At 37.6% G+C, this 22,819-nt stretch overlaps 1 protein-coding gene across 3 annotated transcripts in view; it reads left to right on the top strand.

Annotated features, from left to right (window-relative positions):
• Positions 1 to 21,005, top strand: part of LOC139137145 (E3 ubiquitin-protein ligase MIB2-like) — a 53,645-nt gene extending 32,640 nt beyond the window's left edge. For 2 of the 3 annotated variants that reach the window (XM_070705108.1, XM_070705110.1), the window contains 15 exons: positions 2,723 to 2,833; positions 3,218 to 3,322; positions 3,634 to 3,808; positions 5,659 to 5,792; positions 6,372 to 6,520; positions 6,633 to 6,789; positions 7,685 to 7,839; positions 8,545 to 8,671; positions 10,335 to 10,544; positions 11,255 to 11,433; positions 11,961 to 12,213; positions 12,687 to 12,801; positions 13,922 to 13,987; positions 14,461 to 14,559; positions 17,032 to 21,005. In XM_070705108.1, the coding sequence (XP_070561209.1) occupies positions 2,723 to 2,833; positions 3,218 to 3,322; positions 3,634 to 3,808; positions 5,659 to 5,792; positions 6,372 to 6,520; positions 6,633 to 6,789; positions 7,685 to 7,839; positions 8,545 to 8,671; positions 10,335 to 10,544; positions 11,255 to 11,433; positions 11,961 to 12,213; positions 12,687 to 12,801; positions 13,922 to 13,987; positions 14,461 to 14,559; positions 17,032 to 17,255 (2,259 nt within the window). In that variant the 3' untranslated portion in view covers positions 17,256 to 21,005. The remainder of the gene's footprint in view (positions 1 to 2,722; positions 2,834 to 3,217; positions 3,323 to 3,633; positions 3,809 to 5,658; positions 5,793 to 6,371; positions 6,521 to 6,632; positions 6,790 to 7,684; positions 7,840 to 8,544; positions 8,672 to 10,334; positions 10,545 to 11,254; positions 11,434 to 11,960; positions 12,214 to 12,686; positions 12,802 to 13,921; positions 13,988 to 14,460; positions 14,560 to 17,031) is intronic. The other variant, XM_070705109.1, reaches the window with a different exon arrangement.
• Positions 21,006 to 22,819: the final 1,814 nt, after the last annotated feature.

Raw genomic sequence — 22,819 nt, 5'->3', positions numbered from 1 at the left:
TGTACCTAGGCGAGGTGGATGTGCTCGAAAACGAAGGTCAATGCAAAATTTGGATTCAAAATCGGCTGTTTTGGCGGAGAAACTGCCCGCCGTATTTCTGAGGAGCCACCAGCGGTTTTTCCCCGGTTTTTCCTATATCAGTCTGCGAGGCCGTAACACACAGGCCGGTAACACACAGCCGTCACCGCACCGGCGCCGGCATGCGTTGGCTGCACGTTAAAGCAGCTCAACTTTCCAAGATCAAACGGTCAATATCTCGTGAAAACAGCGACATTGCAATGAAAATTGTTTTAGTCTGTGCTTTTAATCAAATGAAAATGCATGTGGCCTCGGTTTTCAATTTCAACGGCCTAGGTCCGATGTTTCCTCTCGTCTGATCATCGTCGTAAAGCACGCACCTCTTTACGGCAACAACTCAGCGCTACCCGTCAAGCGATTGACTTTTGCGTAGATCAGCGGAGCGAAAATTATTGCTCTGGCTCGCGAGAATGTCGTCTGATATACATTTCCGTGCGTTGTCGCCCCCGTATGTATCTGTTTCGTTTTTACCGTACATGTAGGCATTTGTAATCTGTGGACTGCCTTGCTTTAGTTGTATATCATTGTGTTTACTGCTAGCAGCCCTATAGGTACGTGCTTGAATATAAAAGCACTCTTTCATTCTGCACCTATCTTTGTCACACATTCTCTTGTTTCTTCCGCTGCTCTGGTCTCTGGAACTTCGCTTTTTCTTGCAAATGCTTTCTAGTTGAGAAATTAATATCTGGATGGTAACATTCATACTGGGAAGTGAGTGCCCTTGCTTGCACTCTGTGTTGATGAACATTGAACAGGTGATATATCAAATCAAATGGTACTAGTTTAAGATGACGTGATGTAGACGTTCATTTAATATTCAGCATACTAACAACTTAAATTTAGTGTAGAATTTGTGAACTTAAACTCATAAAAGAATTGACTTCAAAGAAATAGAATCATTGCTGATCTCACCACAGAGTTTAATACAACAGTGATGTTCATGGTTATAGGTTAGTTACTAAATATAGCTGCTCATGTGTGAGATTGGACACTACTGCTTGAAATGCAGACAAATCGTGTTGCATACTTGGCTGCTGTTGCCCCTTGTAGTCTGAGCCATTAACATGTCTTTCAGTGTTCATTGTAACACTTGCTGTCACCTCCCAGATTGTATTTTCCTGGTTCCTGCATGCGCTATTTCCAGATCTGTAATCTAAAAGTGTGGACAAACGATTATTTTTGGATATTAATGAGACAATGAGTACATCGTTTTGGAAGAACCGTATTCCTATCATTTACAAAGGCAAAGTTGGATTGGTACAGAGAAACTTTGGGATGTAGAGATTACAAAAAAACTTCCAGCAAAGTTATGAATCATCAGTCACTGAAAGTTGAAAGAAAATGTCATTATAACACGTCAATATTCACTGTCATTAAATTCAAATAGGTTATCAATTGACATGGTTTTGATGAGCAATTCACACACAAAGCCACACTTAAATGATCAAGCATCAAGTCATAGACTGGACTTTGTTGAATAAATGTAATTACATCCATGATAAGAGTCTCTGTTTCCCTGATTAATTATTCATAAAAGTCATTCACACTTTGATGGAAAATTTGCATGCACAGTCATATCGTTGATTAGATGCAAAGTGGAGATACTCGGAATGAAATTTCGTGAACTGTCTCTTTATCTGTGCACGAGGTGTCAAGTAAAATTTTTAATTTGATCATTAATTTCCTAATTTGAGCTGAACAGGAAGCCTTGATGATTTGAATGATCGATTAGCTGCAGCTGAAATTTTGTCAGGAAGTCTTGGATGATGACTAACACAGGGAGTGCCATTAACGACATGCTTGCAGTCTGGTTTTCATTGTTTTAAGTACAAAGCTTTCAGTATGATTACAAAATTGTCAAAATGTGGAAAAAAGATGCTGCTGGTTTGGATTTGGAGACAGTAAAAAGAAGTGGATTAAAATGAGATCCAGGGTGGAAAAATCAGCCAATTTATGAAAAGATACAGCGATACCTGAATTTTGTTATTTGTGCAATATAGCTGTCACTGAAAAATTAACACAGTCCCTGGAAACAATACATGGTTACACCAAAGTAGTTTATTTGCACCTAAATACTGAAATAGATGATGAGATATGGGGGAAGACACGACTGTCCGTTCCACAGTTAGTAATAAGACTGAGCTGTAAAATGTAAGGTGTTACTGTTGACACTGTGGATGACCACTGGCAAGCTCTGAACAAATCCAGCTGAGTTTAGCAGTAATGAAAATGTAATTCAGCTCCCTGAAGACCCAACACTGCCTTAGTAATAGATGACGTATATGATGTAATATGAATGCTGGGGGTATTTTTTGAGGGCGACAATTGCAATACCTATCGATGATATTTTGAAATTTCATTATTTTTGTTTCAGAAAACAAGTACACTTTCTTCTTCCTTAAGTATGGCAAAATGCAAAGTATTAGAAAGGCAAAAACAACACATTTTGTGTAATATTCAGTATTGATAAATGAATTCTAATTTGGTTGTCAACAAAGACATGGAACACTATGCATGTAGAGGCTGTATTGACTAGCTGGAAACTCTTCATTTTTACATGATTTTACTGAATTGCAGTGAAAGTCTTATAATCCTGATTTTTAAACAGTTCACCTTTAACATTTTGTTTATTAATTTTTTCTAGTTTGTTGGTAAAGTTGGCTTTGTGCATCGAGTGACAGAACGTGGTGATATTCGTGTGCAATACCCTGGTGGTGGTACTAGGTGGACGTTTCACCCAGGAGCCCTGGCTAAGGTAATGTCAACATTGTCCATTGGGACATTTCCAGTTCGTTGATCGGCTAAACACATGCTGTCTGTGTTGTATCTTCCCATAGTTGCAGTGATGTTCAGATCCGGTATTTACTGTAGTTGACAATGGAACAGTCTTGGTCCCTTGTGCATTTGGCACTTTTTGAGAAATCATTTTCAGATTTGCATGCACAATAGAAATAATAATGTTATGCACAATCAACTCTAATGATATTTCACCCTCTTCAAGAATTATCAGAAATCCAAGACAAGTTTTTATCGTCTAAATTGATTCTTGCAAGTGTCTGATGACAGATCACTGTTTTCCTGACCACAGGTTAAAACTTTTGTGTGTCTGACAACAGTGTCTCTTTGCTTTCATCACCAGGTTGATATGTTTGTTGTCGGGGATATTGTGAAAATTTCAGAAGACATGGAGACAGTTAAAAAGCTACAAGCTGGGCATGGTGAATGGACAGACAGTATGAAAGCAGTAAGTGTGACACATGAAAAATACAGAAAGGAGGGAGAGAGAGAGAGAGAGAGAGAGAGAGAGAGAGAGAGAGAGAGCGAGTGAGAAGTGGTGGTGTGAGGGGGTCTAAGAATATCATTTGTTTAGTACAAGGTTTGATTGTCAGTCAGTCTTTCAAAGAGCTGGTAAATGTTAGTCATGTTTGACAGCAGCAGAGAATTCCCCAAAAGACTGCAAACAAAGCAATGAAATTTAGGATAATGGAAACAGGAAAAAATGTAAGAAGTCTCGAGGGGATGGCATGAGTTATGTTGGTGTTGGTTTTCTTTCAGACCCTTGGTAAATCTGGTAAGGTTTTGAAGGTGTACACAGATGGAGATCTCAGAGTATCGGTGAACAGCCAGACGTGGACGTATAACCCAGTGTGTGTGAATCTAGTGCAAGCACATAACGGCAAACAAGATGCCAATAATACAATGTCGGCAGACAGAGAAGAAGACCAAACAAGTAAGTTTTGGCACAGCTGAACAACAGGGCCATATCCACCTTATTCAAGAAATCATTGCTTGCCTGAGGGTGATTGTGTATAGTGAATAAATACAACATACCCCTTAATATAGTGTTGAAGTGTACTACGGTGTTCCATGGGCCTGGTATTTGGCAGTCTTGCCACAACTTCAATTACTATCAGCCCAGAGAGAAAAAAGTTGTTCTTTTGATTGGTTGGCAAGAAAACAGAAGCTGAAAGTGAAATTAATGTTTTTTAAAACCTCTAAATATCCCCAATGCCATGCCTTTGCTAAAAAAATTTAATTTTGCTATTTCTGGCTGGTTGATTAAATCCACTCTATCAAATCCCAGTTGAAATGTCATGCGATAATAGATTTGATTTTGTCATTGGGAAATCAGTGACTTTTAATCTGACTGAAATATCTCAAACATAAAAAAAGGCAAAATTAAATATCTGAAAATGTGCATTATTACTTGACAATGTATCTAGCACAGGCCAAAAATAAATACTCATTAAAGCTTCCAACAAATTGTAATCTCATGAAACAGGAGAATCATTGTTCATCATTACCTTTACAAATATTATAATATGGAAGTATTTGTGACTCATTTTGGGGCATTGTTTGGAAACTATATGTAGATGCATACCTCTGATTCTAGAAAAAAAGGTACTTTTAACTGGGCACATCGTCCACACCATGTCATTAACATGTTGCGTAAAAAAATAGATGAATGACTCATAAAACAAAGGATGTGGACACAAAATTGATTCAGAAATTGTTATAGGTTGGAGAATTGTTTGATAAGATGTAAAAAGAACCTAAAGATTGGTTTTGTACAAGGTTTGGGTAGTGGTAAATTCTAGTTTTAGTTTTACCCTTTATATTAAAAAATCTTCTCATGTATGGTTTTACCATGAGATTTTTTGTTGCAGTAATGTCACTAACCCAGTTACGTGTCAAAATTTGGAATTGTGGTCACTTGTAGGAATTCCAAATCACTATGTCAAATTCATCACATACCAGAGTATGACCACTTCCTGTTTGCCCCCATAGTGTCCAAGCTGGTCTTTGTGTCAGTGTTGTCTGCAGAAAAAAAAGGACACACAAGGACGTTGTCACGGAAGTGACCCCTATTGACAGCTAGTTGTGTGTTCAATTCTATTGAGGTCAAAGATTTCTGTCATTTTATGGTATTCATTCATGTTGTTTTGCAAGCTTATCTTTTCCACTCTTTGTACTGCTGCTGTGTGCAAAGTTTGTCCAGGTGCATAGGGTGACAGTTGTTTATTTGTTGTGCCACAGAATTTGTGAAAATACTGAAGTGAAATCATATTTCTCTGATTCAAAACAAACTTTTGTGACACCTGACTCAACAACTGTGGTATTTTCAGCTTATAATCTCGATACTTGGTTCTCAGGAGTTCCTAACTTATACACAAAAATGGTCAAAATTTTCATGAAAAAAAAAATTGCTGAAAATGTAAAGTTATGTGAAATTCAAAATGGCTGCCATTCACTTTTATAACCCAGTGAGAGAAAATGAAATTTGTGATTTTCACAAAAACAAGAGTGAAAAAGTTTGCTCTACAGGCATTGAAAAGAGTCCAAAGATGCTGTTGACCAGGAAAATATTGTAAAAATTGAAGTCTTAGAATATATGATCTGTCTGTTGCCAGCTGCATTATACCTCAGTGTAATTATTGATATATTGTTGTGATTGCAGGGTCTCTAGCAGCTCTAACCAACAAATAATTGACAAAATCAAAGAGTTACATGTACATGATCTGTCTGTTGCCAGCTGCATTATACCTCAGTGTAATTATTGATATATTGTTGTGATTGCAGGGTCTCTAGCAGCTTTACTGGATCAGCTGATTACCTCACAAAGCAACTCAGACAGTCCTGATAGGATAGTAGGTGAAGCTGCACAGGGAAATCTTACCAAAGTCAGAGAACTTATAGCTAGGCATCCAACAAAGGTAAGCTAAATAAGAAAACAAACAAATAAAGGCAAAAATGACGAGAACGTGCATGCTATTTAACCCTTGCAACATTTGCAAGATGTATGAATTTGGATGAAGTCAAGTCCATAGGAATTCGTTTTGAAGAAAAAAGAAAGTTGACCTTTAAAGTTATTTTGAAATTTTACATGGTTCTGTAGTATCCATTTTATTGTAATATCATGCAGATGTTTAATAAGTATCTGTTGCCTACAATGTCAGCGTTGAATAGAATTTTCTGAGTACAAAGTTAAGACAGATTACAAGACAGAAGCAAATAGATTATTTTCAAAGAAAAAAAGACAAAAAAGCAACAGAGTATACTTATTAGAAAGAAATAATGATTGTATGAGGTGTACTGCTATAAAAGGTTTCATCTTTACAGACTGCCTTGCTCCAAGCAACATATTTTCTGACCATATATGTTCATGACTTTATAATTTAAGACAGAAGGCTACAGTTGTTGGAATTTTAAAGTAAAAGTTAAATTTTTTAAATTTGAAGGAAGCAATCAAATACAAAGTTTTAGTTTTGTGTTTTTACATCACATTCTATCAGGTTGATATCAAGAGCTCTGGGAAGACAGCATTACAAGTAGCCAGTCACCAGGGTCATATAGAAGCTGTTAAATTATTACTTGCTGCCAAAGCTAGTCTGGAAATTCAAGACCAAGATGGTGACACAGCTTTACATTACTCTGTATTTGGGTAAGTTTTGACCTATCTTCCCCTACCATTCTTCAATATGTACAAGTTCACCACCCTCGAGCTCAATGACCTTTAACCTTGTGATGACCTTTAACCTTTACTTTCTCCACAGGAACACACCAGAGGTAGCACAGTTACTGTTGTCCAAGGGAGCCAAAGTGAATGCTGTCAACAATGCAGGATGCAGCTGTCTTCATGTAGCTGTCAACAAAAGCCATGTACAGTGTGTCAGAGTCTTGCTAAGGTACAATTGTAATGTCAACTTACAGGTAAGAAATCTTCCAGTCTTTTTCATTCACTGTGTTAGAAATTATGCCTTGAAAATTTGTAATACAGGCAGAGTGAATTGAATAGCGTGTGCAAGTATGAGCTCTCAAATATTGGTCTGTTGAATGTAACAGTATTACTTACAAAATTCTAACAGGCCAAGCCCCCGACTATCTAGCAGAAATGCTTACAGTACGTCATACTGGTCGTACACTTAGGTCCCAGTCTAGTGGTGCGATCATTTTGCATCAGCCTGTTTGCAACACGGCTTTTTATGGCAATAGAGCCTTTTCTGTATGTGCTCCCCATTTGTGGAATGCTTTACCATTTGAGATAAGGCTTGCTAATTCTTTTAACAATTTTAGAAGTCAGTTAAAAACTTATCTTTTTAGATCATTTTATTCCTAGACCTTTTTAAAATTTTACCTCATTGCATTTTATTGGTGTTTTCTCGTAATTTTATCTATAATTTACCTCTTTTTTTAGTGTTGTGTAAAGCGCATTGAGATTTTTAAAATGTAATGCGCTCTATAAGAAATAAATAGTATTATTATTATTATTACCGTTAGCCAAGTCCATTGTGATACTGTATCCATACAGCAAATTCCTGTGTTTCTAACAGAGATCCACAGTGGTGATATAACCTTATATGATGTAGTGCCATGTGACAAATTTTTGTGACATTTTCCCCTTACAATTCACATGATGACATTGGTATACATGATACAATAGGAATGTACAATAATATATCCATTCCATTCATATGGTAATATTACACAAGTGAGTCATATTATGTCTGTGAGTACAATTTGTTCAACATTGCCTGCAACATTTTTAGGGTGATATAGCATTTCATGATGTAATATTCATGGGACAATCTTTCTATTCCCACGCCAGGATTCATACGGTGACACAGCTCTGCATGATGCGATAGCCAAAGGTAATAAAGAGATTATTGAGATGTTGATAGACGGCCCAGGTGCTGAGTTCACTCTGCGTAACAAGAGAGGATTCAATGTTCTACATCATGCTGCACTCAAGGGAAATAACTTGTAAGTAGAAACTAATGCGGGCAAAATAGATTGATGTACCGTCAGATCTTAGGGGGAATCCTGTCATGTTTTGTTTCAATTCACTGTAATTATATGCGTGTAGCTTATAAGACTCCAACGAGGATGAGAAGACTCAAAGCTTTTGATGCCCACTCTAAGGGTATTTCCCGAGGGTTGTATACTCTATCCCTAGCCCTAACCTTACTGACCATCTTAGTCATTTGTTATTGATGCAAAACATGGCGTCTTCCACCCGTAAATCTGGCTGTATCTTTTGGAATTGATGTTTTGGGGTATTTTGTGATGTCGAACATTTAAATTTGTAGATGAGACGTTCACACACTGACACAATAATCTGTGTTTCTGTTCATATCTTATTATGTAGCTGGTTGAATTTGGTTGTGACATAATGATATGTTGAGTCCTGTAAGTGTGCAGTGTTTAAAACATGGAATGTTTCATTTGGTTGGTATAGCATTGTTTTAAATATGTCAGAGAGAGATTTTCTTGATTGTGTGTCATTTCAAAGTATGTTCAATATTGTTTAAATAACAGTTACATTTAAAAACTTGACCCATTGAAACTTATACTTGAAACTATTATGGAGTGTTTTGAGTACAAAAACATAACAATGAGAGCATCAAAAGCAAAAAACACAGCCTTGGCATGATTTGATAATAATGTGTCTTTTTGTTTTGATGACAGTGCAACAGATAAGTTATTGATGAAAGCCAGGCAGCTGGGTGATGTGAAGAAAGACGATGGTTTCACAGCTCTACATCTTGCGGCATTGAACGGACACAGAGACGTAGCTGAGACACTCATAACAAAGGTAAACAATTAGAAACAGTTGCACTGGATTCTGTGTTCATTGAATCTGCCAAGTTACCTCCTGTCAGTGTTTTTGCTAAGGTTTAGGTAGATAAGGGAAACGGTTTTGAAGCTGTATACCATTTCTGTTGTTCTGGAGTAGGATTTTATTGATATTCAATGGGGAACCCTGTAACATGGCAGGGGGACCCCAGTGAAATAAGGTTCCTGCTCTTAAAAAACACACTGTACTATGCCAGGTAAGCTTATTTTACGTGCCATGGACTCTTTGGTTCAAAAAACTGACAGATGATGTGTATTAGTATGAGGCTGACTCAACAAACTTGAACTTTCAAGAAATTCCTTACTTATTTAAAGTTAACCCTTCAACATCAATGGTTTGGCCCAAACGCATGGCTATCAGTGGTGATTGTGCACCTGTCTACAGGGAATGGGTTGAACAGGGTAACAGTGAGAGGGGCACTCTGGTTTCAACATACAGGTGTAGGTCCGTGGACTGAACAGGTATTTCTGTACAAGTAGACTGAACATAGTGGAAAACTTAATGTAGCAATGTATGCATCAAGTCTGGTCAAGTTGTCACATGCGTGTTTGTGTTCCAGTTTATGAATTGCACATATGTTTCATCAGCATGATATGCTTGTACTTTTCACTGATAAAAGAAATGACATGTTTTGCACAATTGGAGCATGAAACATCTAATAATAACAGCAATCTCATTGTTCCCTACTGATCTGTGTATCTGTTTTGACATTGAGTTGTCCAAACCTGTCAGTAACTCAGATATACTAGCGTAGTGAGTTTGTGACTTAGATCTGTCACTTGTGATCTGTGTGTGGAAATGGAAATGTATGATTTCTTGAGTAAATCTCAATTAGGTGAATGTTCATGCCCCTCACCAATTTAAATCTGATCATTGCAAGTGCATTAACCCTTTCACTAACATGGTTTGGCCTATACCTTTTATTATCAATGTTGAGTGTGGACCTGCTTACAAAGAGTTTGGGGATGATAGAGATTAAGTTTTGTTCGTACCAGCAGTTTAGCACTCCAATGGTACACAGTGTTTTGAAGGTTGAATCATGAAAGAGACTTGGCAGTAGATTATGATTTTTTGCACAGATTTCATGGCTGTCTGAGTACTTGTGCACAAACATGATGAGGAAGTAGTGCTGTGAGAAATGACGATAGTGATTCAGTTCAATTGAGCAGAACAGAACAGTGGTTTAACCCTTTCACCACCATGGTTTAGCCCAAGCCCATTGTTATGAATAAGGATTTTGGACCTATTTACAGGGAAGTGGGGATAAACAGGCTAATTCTACTACAACAACATTTTGTTACAGCTGTACTATTTTCTGTAGTGTTGTTAGAATTGCACAGATGAAATTGGGGCTGGCAACATTGAAGAATATTTAAAAATAGGATGCAAACCTTGGATAACGAAATCTGGAAATGGGATATTACATGCTTGAATAAAAGAAATGTTAATGTTTAATGTTTTAAGGCAGAAAATGCTTAAACATTGAAATTCAAATATGATCCCTAGGTAGTGAAAGTTAGCATGGGATGGAATTTTATAGTGTTAGATCACCACATAAAATAAAATGTGAACATGTAATGCTGTAATATTAACTGCTGTTTTGTTTTGTTGTTGTGTACAGGGTCAAGTTGAAATAGATTGCCGAAATAACCGTTACCAGACACCTCTTTTGCTGGCTGTGAGTCAAGGCCATACATCACTGATTGAGCTACTGGTCAGTAAAGGAGCCAATGTCAACGTTGAAGATGAAGATGGTGATACGTGTCTTCATCTGGCTCTGATGAGACAGACTGTATCTACTGTGGTAGATAATTCACCCATGGTTGCTGAGGTGAGTTGGGATGTCACACAGTGTAAAGATTTCCTATTATCTCATTTTGAGTACAACGAAAGAGTAAAGATGAGTCGACATAAACCTTTGGATGTGAACTAAAAGGTTTTTCCTGAGGGCCTCTAGCTATACACTGTGTCCCTAACTGTTACCGAATGACTCTTTCTGTAGCCCATGATTGATACAAAATGCTGTCCAATTTTTGCTCTTACCCAGTATAAGGATGTACTTTATTTTGAAAACTTTTCTTCTGTGTGATCCTTTGTGTGAGCACAGTGCAGATGCTCTTTTGTGAACAGTATAATGTGATAGCTTCACAACTCAGGACTGAGTGTGTCCAGTGAGAGTCTGGTTGTTCATGGAACACTTACCGGTATAAACAAACTAGTCATCCTGTACCCCAGTCTTGTGTATTTCCTAATGTCTGATCCTAGGTTGTGTACATGTGTTTTATCAGCATGCGACAGACAGGCTTCATAAACAATCTTCTGCTTTCCATTGATAAGATTAGTTATACAGAAGTTGTGAATTTACCAACTGTAGAATCTCAAGGTTATTGTTGCTATCAGGTCTTAAGATTGTAACCGCACGGAAGAAAAACTGGTGTACACATACAAGCTCACAAATTTACAAACAAACGGGGTTAGAAATATTCTCAAATGTTCTGTTGGATGACAACTTACCATTACTGTGTTGTTTTACTGTGACAGATTCGGTCCACTCTCGGTATGGATGATAGTGATGCGAATACGGGAACTGCTATCGCATGCTATCTGGTCAAAGAGGGCGCTAGTCTGGACTACAGAAATCACCAGCGGAAAACACCCATGGACATCATCACAGATCCCAGGGTAGAGGCTGTAGTTAAACAATACGCTGATGCTAGGAGGTAAGTCAGACCTGCTTTAATTTCCGTAGATATCTATTAAAACCACTTCTCTCCATCCCCCTAAAGCAGAAAATAAATCAACTCCATTGTCTTGCCTTGGTGTTGGCCTGTACATAGAGGAGTTCTGAGTAAAGACCTAACCCTTTCATCCATATTTTCCAGTGCATAGGTTTATCCATGCTATTGTAAACAATTGAGATGTACTTCAGTGTTGCTGTGAACAGCCTAACAGAGCTGCTTGTCATACAGTAACTATCTTTGACATAGTTTTTGCCTCACAGTAAGACTTGCCTTATTTGACTGATGATATCAAAAATATATCAAAATATGTCCCACATTTCTCACTCATGTAGACCATAATATTCGTGAGTCGACCTCACCATATGAGCACCTGCTCTATAATGACCAATGGGCATTTGCCTTTATAATCTATATATACTAGCAGTGGTATGTAATATAACCATGTATTTAGGATGTATGGTGACACAATGTTGAATGTGCTCACACTTTCCCAATTTCACATTCAGACAAAAAGAGCAACAAAAACAGCAACAGCAACAACAACAACAACAGCAACAACAGCACCATTTACAACGGCAGCAGGTGGACGGGGGCAGCAGCAAGACGAAGTCCCACGGCACGACAACGGGCAACCTGGCGGCCATCGTCAACGACTGCAGAATGTGCAGCAAGCCAGCCAACTGTCAGTTCCAACCGTGTGGTCATATGATTGCCTGTATGCAGTGTGCAGGGCTCTTCAAGAAATGCTATGTCTGTAAGGTAAGGTGTTAAGTCAGGGACAGAGAAACTGACATGTTACTGAGTTGTTCACCAGTATGCTGAATCTAAAACAATGTAACTGGTACACATAGGTTTGAATTAATCTCATCGAGTTGAATGCTATGTTTGTTGGCTGAGATTGTAAATAGAAGAACATGAACTTGGAAGGCCCTGTGAGCTGTATGACCAATGACTGCATAAATTGTATGTGGCCTGCAGAGGTTATGCCATTTACAGTTTTCATGCCATGCAAAATATTAGTTTATGGAAAAACTTCAAAAGATACAGTCCACTGCTCTTTTGTTGAAACTCCGAAATAGTGAAAATGAATCACATCTGTATTTACAAATGAAAAAATTGAAAACTTCACATAATAGCACAGTAACATAATGTAGTTGATTATGATATTGACAAGTATATTTCATGATCGTCATCAAATGTTTACGGTGACTGATTTAATTTTTCCCACACAGATGGATGTACAAGGCAAGAAGAGGATAGACATTGCTGAGTTAGATTGTTTAGTTTGTACAGAATCCATAGCTGAGATAATATTCCAACCTTGTGGTCACAAAGTAGCATGTAGAGGTGAGTTGCTGTCTACATCGTCTTTCCCATCCATGCACCCCTGCTTTTGGTCTTACAGTGCTGTGTTCCCATTGGTGTAGCCAGATTGACTGCAACAAAGTTGGTTTATCAGGCTCAAAGCTCTATTAGATGCACCTTATGGTGTATTCTCCAGTATTTTTGAACTAATGTGCAGCATCTTGGAAGCTGTTATCCCATTGGTTGGCAGAATCTTGCCGTTATCATTGAATGATACGCAATAGACTCCCTAAGTTGCTGCGAATAGTGACAATCGACCAATCAGATATAACCTTCTGAGCCAGCTGCAGATCAGCTGGTATTTTGTGCTGTTTGTTAACAAAGGACTTTCGTATTCCACCCTAAAAGTCATGTCTAAGTGTCCAAATATCAGTGGCTGAAGGTAGTATGTGTCTCAATCATAAAATACTCAAAACTTTTTCTTAAACTTTCCTCAAGGAATCTCCTAACCATTCTCTTTCAAATTTAAAGAATAAAAATCGGATGTCACTGTGAAAAGCTTGGTACTAGAGATACAAATTACTCATGATTACCTATATTTGAAATGCAAAATGACCATCATACCAGTGTTAACTCTACGGAGTAAAATAATTTTCAAAAAACTTAGATGGCAGACATTTTTTTTCTTACACCAAGAGCTTTAAAATGAACCCTCACAAGTGGTAGATCAGAAAAGAATCGTAAAAGTTTAAAAGTCTGAATATCTGTCCCCGAGGCGCATTCTATCTTAACACAGCCTATATGTGTGCAGCATCCTATTCAGTTGTTGTTATTTTTAGTCAGGACAAGAATTCATTTGTCATTAACAAGATCATTGTCAATTGTGCACAATGTTTTGTAATGACAAAGCCAATACTCTGTATTCAACATCCTTAGTTTGAAGAAGTCCTATATCATGTCGCCATGAACACATTTTTCAGTGTGGTTCTATTGTTTCAATTTCCTGCCTGACTAACAGTCATGTAAAAGTGAAAACAAGAAGCAAAACAAACACTGTCATTTATTTACTCAAGCAAGATTTATTCACTCTCACACATTTGCTATTCATATTTGTTTTACAATGTCAGTCATATTCTTTCATTCCTCATCATATTTTTCACAGATTGTGCGAACAGAATGAAAAAGTGTATATCTTGCCAAACTACGATTGCACAGAAACTTGGGAAAGGTGAGCAAAGCCGTAGGAAAAATTCCACAGAAAGTTGTCATACTCAAACAAACGAAATCTATAATATGTTTCTCTATGTATGAATATTTTAAAGAAGACTGCAGCAACTGCAGTGGTAAAAGTTTTGTGAAAGGATGAAATGGTCAGTAGGTGTTGCACAACTTGCATTTGTTCATGTTTTTAAGTCAAGAGAAAAATATGATGTTTGGAAATTAAGCCATCCTGTCATCAGCATTGGACACATTTGTCATATATGTATATATCTGTTTGTTCAAAATTTGCTAATATTTTGTGTTTTAGCGTATTTAATTTCCCTTATGTGTATTGTTTCATAACATGTTAATATATTGTGATGTAGTACAATGTTTGTAAAGCAGCTTGTCCTGCCTGCTTTCATGTAATATGTGTGTGTGTGTGCGCGCATATCCCATTCTGTCAATGTACTTTTGATTTGTTTCATAAATGTGAACCAGACGGAACTCAGCTGAGGAGATACACTATGCCCTCACAGCAAAGTCAGGAAGCCCAACAAAGGCACGCAGCAACCAAGAGTGATCATAGACACAGTACAGGTGCTCACTGTCAAATTGTATTTTGTTTTGGCTGGCAAAGTAATCTCTGTGCTGCCTTTGGCTATGGGTGCTTGCAGGGCTATTTCTGTACCTTGGGTTCTGCTTCCTCTTTTAATTTGGTCTTGCTTCATCTCTTGCTGCTGTTGGTGCCTGCTCTTTCTCAAAGATTTACCCAGTAGACTAGAATATCCCTTTCTTGGTAGCGTTCCTTTCCTCATGTTCAAGGGCCGTTTTTTCGCTCATTACCACGCAAGGGAAAGAGCGCCCTCAAGTGATGGTGTTCTGGTCTACGTTTCTGCAAACTCTAAAGAAATATTGAGTCCTTTCATCTTGCTTTCTGTTTGAAAAAGGATAATTCTCTTTAAAAGAGAATACTTATCTGTCCTATTGACACTTGAAAACTTGTTCACTTTTTTGAGGTTTGTCTTCCATTGCCAACATACAACTCAACACAGAGGGACAAAAGCAGTTAGTTTCAAATTTATATATTAACACCCATCCCAATCTAACCTGACCCCAACACTAATCATAATGAATTCTGAACAAAACTAATCCCTTGATAAAATTTGCTCTTGGTCATCTTTTTACAGTTTATTGTATTGTTGTATAAATTTGTCATCCAGTGTTCGATTTTCTATGGAACTGTATCTATATGAAACATATATAAATGAACTGTAGTATGCAGATTGAATGACAACACGTCAACAATTAAGAATATTGATTGGTTCAGAATCATGCTCTTTGAGTGTCAAAAGTACTTTTAAAAATGCCCTACATTTCAAACGGTGAAATGGGGATAGGTGTCAATCAAATTTGTCGTAGGTCAGATTTTTTGTGGTTTTCCAGTAGGTAAACTTGCCCTTGCTGTGAGTTCTTTTATGCTGTATTCTTCAAGACACCCAACTCAAACAATTACCATTGTTTTAGATTTCTAAATGACAAATCTTACATAGTCTGTCTGCATGTACTACGATGAGTACACACACCATGCTTTCTATGATGCACAAGTTTGTAAAATATTTTCTGCCTGTCTGAAGTCAAATTGATAAGGCTTGCAAATGATTGCTTGTGAGGAACTCTTTTCTTAAATCTATGAAAAGCACAGTGTCCTTCCTTGACTTTACTCAAATATTGCATGACGAGAAACTATAAATAATATTGAATATGTTCAGAAGGAAAATTTGCTCTTTTAAATGTCTTTCCTTTCCTGTCAAATAAAGCTTCCCTGTAGCTTTGGAATACCTTTCACTCCATTGTCAGTGAGCAAATGTACAACATTGTTTTTGAGATATACATACCACTTAACATCTGTGCAAGGAATACCGATAAAGAGGCTAGGTTATTGTTCATAGTTGGAAAATGAATTTGGACTCACTGGAATGTATTACATTTCCCAGTTTCTCTGTTGAATGCTTTAGTAAGGCGGTGCCCCCTACCCCCCTCCCCCCACTATATATCTTTGCAAAGTCTAGCTGATGTGATTGACACAGCAGACGTTTACTTTTTGTAGATGCAAAATCTGTGGTGTTTCTAAGGAATTACACACAACAACTTTGACAGGGGCAGCGATCTGTCTTCGAAGTTTGTCTGTTTGATGTCTGATCACTCCACTGAGTCTGCTCCACAGCTATATCTTGTCATGTCCAATACAAGCCGGTATCTACAACATGTGCTGCTCTGTGTGTATATGTCACACATGCCCTTTCCATGCAATAAAACCCTCAAATGTACTCTCGTCATGTCATTGAAGCTTCTCTTTTATTCCTTGATGCATCTCCCCTCACACATGTCTGTAGTATCAGGAACAATGCCTAGGGAGACACTAGCTTTTTACTTCGTCATCATATTGTCAGCATTGATGTACATCTGTTGTTTCATTCCCATCAGTCACATCTCATATGAAACCAATAATGATCAGACAAATAGCAAACCGCATCAAGCCCTTGTTTTGCATCAGCATTCAGCATTTTGCATTCTATCTACTTCATTTCACCATGCTGTAAAATGCCTTGCTTGTGCTGTGTTAATACCATGTACTATTATGTATAAATCAACTGGATGTGTGAAATGGGCAGAAAGTTGCTGTTAAAATTTAATATTGAATTTTGTATATTTTTATACCAGTAGGTATTTTTTGTCATACACAACAACTCTGTTACCATCGTCTGTGTGTTGTTTGAAATATTTTCAGCATCTGGTTTGCCCTTTCAGATTGTGTTTGGCATAAGTTGAAACAGAGGACAGTTTTGTCAACAGTTGAAAAATAAGAAAAAAAAACCCACGTAGATGCTGCAGTTTGAGCTTAAGATGTCGTAAAGTGATTCTGCTAAAATTTTGAAAAACTATAAGAAAACCAAAAGCACAGGTTCAACTTTCTGAAAGTTCAAAAGTTCAACTTATGACCTCTGCCACATGTATGTAAATGTACATATTTAGTCATCAATGTTTTGTGTACGTATGTGTATATTTCAGATGGCACTCAGATGGGCGGAAGTCCAAGTCCACTGGAACTGAGACAGATGCAAGAGAAGATGCGAGAAATGGAAGAGGCACAGCTCTGCACAATATGCATGGAGACCAAACGCAACGTTGTGTTCCTCTGCGGACACAGCACATGCAAAAAGTGCGCCAAACCGCTGAAGAACTGCCCCATGTGTAGGAAACCAATAACAAAGAAGATTAATGTATTTCACTAGTGATGGGCTCTTGAAAGATACTACTCTCTTTGTAGCGTACAACTACGACTTTGTGTACATCACGATTTCTACTCACCCACAAAGAGACATTTTTGATACTTTTCCTGGGTGAGACTTCCACCTCTTTTGTGAGGAAGACATCTGTTGAAATGAGGTGCCGGAGGTTTTCCGCAACACTGAGTTGCTTGGATATCCGGGAGCATTGCCGTCACTTGATTCAGTCTTGGGTCAGTTGATATTCCTCGGAATGGTGAAGTGTAGAGCCTGGTGGTGATTAGGCCGCTGTGAATTGAATTGTGAGATATCAAGAGCAATCTAGGGTGTCTCATTTGATGTCTGTGTGATGAGAAGATGCATTTCTGCAACCATGGAGATAAAGATGGCTGTTTTCTCCTGCATGGAGTGAGAGAGACATGATAACTATCAGTGGAAAGTTGCACTGATGGTGGAGTCTCCAACTGACTACGATATCCAACAACAGCAAGAGATTTCGTCGATGCAAACCCAGGCCGTGGAGCCTCACGTCTGTGATAGGAGTCTCCTGGGAAACTGTGTCCAAGATTTGCATCTGTAGACGATATTGGAACCAGTGCACCACTGAAACGGTGGGGAACAAAGTCTCCTCAACTATGACTTAACATAGACATGACTATGTTAGAACCCAAGCTGTAGTATTCTTGCTAACTATTAGCAATGATGTCACTTCACAGATGCCTTTTTTTTGTAGAAAAAATTTATGTGTGTGACTGTGGTTGTACAGTGGTTTGCTACGGTATCACTGGTGTCAGTTTTTGATTGTATTTAAATAGGCATTTTATGAGCTGTACCAGTGACCAAATAAGGGCAGTCTTCAGGGGAGCTCTGCCCTTTGATAGGTCCAATGTGAAATGAAATGTTTACATGCAAGTTATGTTAATCAAATTATTTAAATAGGGTCATGTGACTGCACTCCCATTGGTTAATTTATAACACTTATATTGAGAGAAGGTGCAGTGAATCCTGGGTTTGAAAACAAGTGAAATCCATCGTGCTTTCACTGGAGACAAAAACCACTAGATTTCAAATTCTTCCAAGATGTTTCCTTTTTATAACTGCTTTAACTGTGATTCAAAACAAGAAATAAATTAGGTAAAATTGTCGTCAAGTGTTTATCATAGTATCGTGATATCTGTTGAGTTTTTTTGCAAAATAAAAGTTGTAAAGAAATTGTCGTTTTTTTGGGAGGGGATGTTTAAAGACTTATTCCTGAGATTGGAATGTAGCTACTGTAATTGCATTCATGTACATCTCTTTCCTTTCTTTTTGCGTATTTATTTTGTGTAAAATTATTTCATCAGGTGCTTTTCCAACCATTCTTTCTTATCTGAAACAAACTCTTATGGCCATTCATAGTTTACATATTATGGTGAAGTACACCTGCCTACAGAAATATCAGTTAAGATTAGGTGCTCTTCCGGACACAGTTTTTTCTCTACATAAAACTCTGATGACCTTTGATAGTTTGCATATTGTGATGGAGTACACCTGTCCACAGAAGTATGAATTACCTGCATTTAGCTCAATTTTTGTGAAGTCCCCTGGCATTGGTCAATATTTAACCAGGTGCGATCTTTAGTCAGCCAGTAAGAAACTTTCAGTCCAGTTTGACTGACATGTTACTGTTTTACTTCCCTCCATCCACTTCTCAATCCCAATGGCTTTGTGATACAGCCAACATGATAACAATTTTGATTTTTTGTTTTGCCAATTTCAATGATAGTCCATATTCAAGGATAGTGTAGTTTCTTTTATTGAAGAAACAGAAAGAGAAAAGAGAAAGAGAAAATGTAGGTGAAAGATGAACCACAAATTGTGAATGTGATTTCAGGGGACGGTCCCACCCTTCTGATTTATTTGCTTTTGCAGCAATATGTCTGAAAATGCCTGTGATCATGAGGTAAATTGAAGAGAGAGAGAGAGAGAGAAAGAGGGGGCTGATGGACTAAGTAAAGATAAGCCAATCAGGGATGAGAACTATTCTAAAACACTTTTAAAAAGTAACATTTTCAACTCTTCCTGCCGTCTAACACGATTTCAAATCTTTGAGTCAGTATTATCTGAACATTTCTCCAAGTCAGCAATACACCATTACGTAAGACAAAGAGGACACTTCATGGTCAGTGGGATCACATTGACTTCGTAGGGGCAAGTTGCAGCCCTGGTGGTGTAACCAAGTTTTGAATACATCTGCAAACATAACACATGGTGGTTTCCAGTAGTAATCGACAAATTTCTGAAATTGATGAGGGTATTTTGTATGAAGTCATGAACTCTCAGTTATACTGTGATTTCCGTCACAAAGCCCATTGCCACCCTACATAATGGCACCCTTGTACACAGCTGTACCGAGGTTTCACAATAGATGAAATTCTGTCATACGGGTTCCTGGTATTGTAGTATATCTACAATAATCTATACAATTATGTATATCTTACGTCTGTACCATTTTGTATCGCCCATTTGTTATCTAAAATTTGTAGAACATATTTATACAACTGTCACAATTCTGTTCACTACACTTCACGCATAACAATAAAATTGACATGCAAAATACTGACAGAACTTTCTAAATTAAAATGAAAGCCCAAAAAGATGCATAATAATTTTTCATTTTCATTGGAACTAATTTTTGGAATTCAGTCATTGAGAGAGAAATGTCATTTTCACCCCAATATTGATCATGGTTGTTGGGAATGTTGTATCAGTTTCAGATGTGTAAACTATAAATATCCCAAATTTTTTTTGATATTTAGGATTTGAAAGGCTGTTTGAAACTCAAATATTTTTTGTTACTGGTTTTAAAGAATTTTCATTGCAAGATATTCAATGCATTGACTTGCGACAATATTGTCCACTTTATGTGAATGAAAATAGTAGACCAATGCTCACGCCCGCATTGAAGGTTAATTACAGGTGCCCTGATTTGCTCTGTGTATTTGCCAAAGTACTTGATTATAGATGCCAGTGGCAGCATTTTTACACAGTTATTGCCTTACGAAATTTATAAGTGGGCCTTCTGATTTTTCTTCCCACAAGGAGAGGTTTTTTAGCCATCATAATAAAATTTAGTGGGCATAGCAAGTATGTGTGTGCATTAAGCTTACAGAATCAATAACTTCCAGGAATCGTGGTGGTCAGTATATTTGCTGTAAGGTCATCAGTTTTGCAAGCCAAGTATTCTGGTGAAAAGCCAGACTGTTCCTCTGTAAAAAATCATGATTATCATATTTAAAATCTTGACTTTTTGAATACAAATCTTTGCACCCCCAGACTTTGGGATAGCCCTTATTGTTTTCAGTGGGCTGGGTGGACTCATATACAGGGGTGTGGGGGTAGGTGTTGAGAATCGGTATAGTCCATATGAAATTCGTACAACTCTCAGATATCTATTCTTTGTGTGTGACTTCTTCAAGGACAGTACGATGGTTTCGTAGTGAAATCAACCACTTCTTTCCTATGGACAGTTGGCCATTAATTTGTCAGTCTTTCAGTTCAAAACTCAATGATTGTGTAAACTTTACTTTACAGATAGATGCACCTGTTTGATGAAATTTGTGATGTTACAAATATATTGTAACAAATTTTGCATTTTCAGTTGTCCTACAGTGTCACCTTTACAGTTTTCAAAATGCTCAACCTTCTTTCAGATTTATTTGTTGTATATTATTAAATCATTTTTTTTTTGACAAATTAAAATATGTGTACAGAGAATTGGTGTCTTTTTGTTTGTCTCTATATAGTACTAACCAGCTCAGTCCAATCTAGACAACATCAGTTGCTGTTTCAACTACTCTTGGGTAGAATGTGCCTCAGGGACAGATATTCAGAGACTCAAACTTTTACAATTCTTTTCTGATCTACGACTTGTAGGGGTTCATTTTGAAGCTCTCGGTGAAGAAAACTTTTCACAGTCTTAGTTTTTCGGAAATTGAAAACATTATTTTTCTCCATAGAGTTAATACAGGGATGGAGGCCATTTTAAATTTCAAATACTGGTAATTATTTGGCATAACTTTGGTAATTTGTTTCTATAGTACCAAAATTTGTAGAGTGACAGCGATTTTATTCTTGATATGAAAGAGAATGGTTGAGGAAAGTTTAAGCAAAAGTTCAAGGCTTTCACTTTCCAGGCGCATACTACCTAGTGTTTTCAATTTTAAACTCTAAGTAAGTCTCTTTCAAAGTCAAGAAGTAATTAATTTGGAATTTTGGTGCCAGAGAAATAAATTCCTTAAACTTTATCAAGCCTAGAATTTCAAAATGGCAAAACTTAAATCCTTACAGATAATTTTTCTTTTGATAGTAACTGCAACCTCATGTGTGACGAGGGTTTCGTTCCTCCTGGAAGATTGGCTTGCTTGGAATATATTGTCCAGTTCTCAGATTTAGAAAGGGCTAATAAACATGATCAAGGACGGAGACAGAGGCTTACAAAACAAAAAAAATTCTAAAACTGAGAGCCCATGTATGTCTGAAAGCAAAGCTTGTGCCCTGAAGTGAAAGGCTAGAAATGCATTGAAAGTTGCCAATGACAGGTTGGTGATTGGGTACATATTGTGTCAAAGTTGTTGGAAGAAACAGGCAAAATCATACATCTTGCATGTCTGGAATTTTAACAGCCATTTGCATGTATTGCAAGTTGTGAATTCAAAATTCATGATTGGAGATGTGTTTGTTAAAAGTTTTGGAATTTAATGATTCCAGCTCAACCCGTAAAATCACCTTTAAAATTCACGCCTGACGATGTTTGTTTGTCAACAGTTTTGGCATTGGATGTTTCCATCTCTACCAGGCTACAATCGACCATTCAAATTCATGACTGGCAATGTTTTTCAGCACTGAATACTTTCAGTTGTGCTCCGCTACAAGTCACAATTCAGCCACTGGCTGACTTCAGGCTGAATACCTTTGAAATCACTCACGTTGTTGACAACAGGAGTGATTCAGGTGTTCATGAAGCGATGAAACAATGACACTCACATCAGATTAAATCGGTAATCCCCTGCGCTTTCACTAGGTGTTGCTAATCTGTCCTTCACAGAAGTAGCAATCATTGTGTGGGCCTGCTTGTTCCCTTTTCTGCATGGTTTGCGATGTTCTTTCAACTCAGGTTTGGACAACGTGGGAGCTTTTCAGTGCTAATCCATGCAATGAATGCACCCACACTGGACATCACTGTCTCTAGACACTAGATACCAGAGTCTCTACACAGCACAGTGATTATAATAGGTATCTAGCACAGTTCAGTGAAGCAATAAAAAGAAAACATTGTGGCACTTTATCTTGATTAGTTTTGCTGGATGCATTTTTGTCAGATTATTTGTAGTTCACCTGTTTCTGAGGTCATCAAACATCCTGCCCCCCCCCCCCCCCCCCCCCCCCCCCCCCGACTTTATAGTCAAATTACATTGTTTTAAATGGGGACTTGAGACTACTTTATTTAGGGACAGGGGTGAAAGGATTGGATTACCAAATGTGTTATGGGCACTTTTATTCACCAAGTTGGTTTGGCCTGTATATTGAGA

Source organism: Ptychodera flava, chromosome 7 (genome assembly GCF_041260155.1).
Source record: "Ptychodera flava strain L36383 chromosome 7, AS_Pfla_20210202, whole genome shotgun sequence".
NCBI classification, from domain to species: domain Eukaryota; kingdom Metazoa; phylum Hemichordata; class Enteropneusta; family Ptychoderidae; genus Ptychodera; species Ptychodera flava.
The sequence above is the reverse complement of the archived record's forward strand: the minus strand, read 5'-3'. Positions and strand labels throughout refer to the sequence as shown.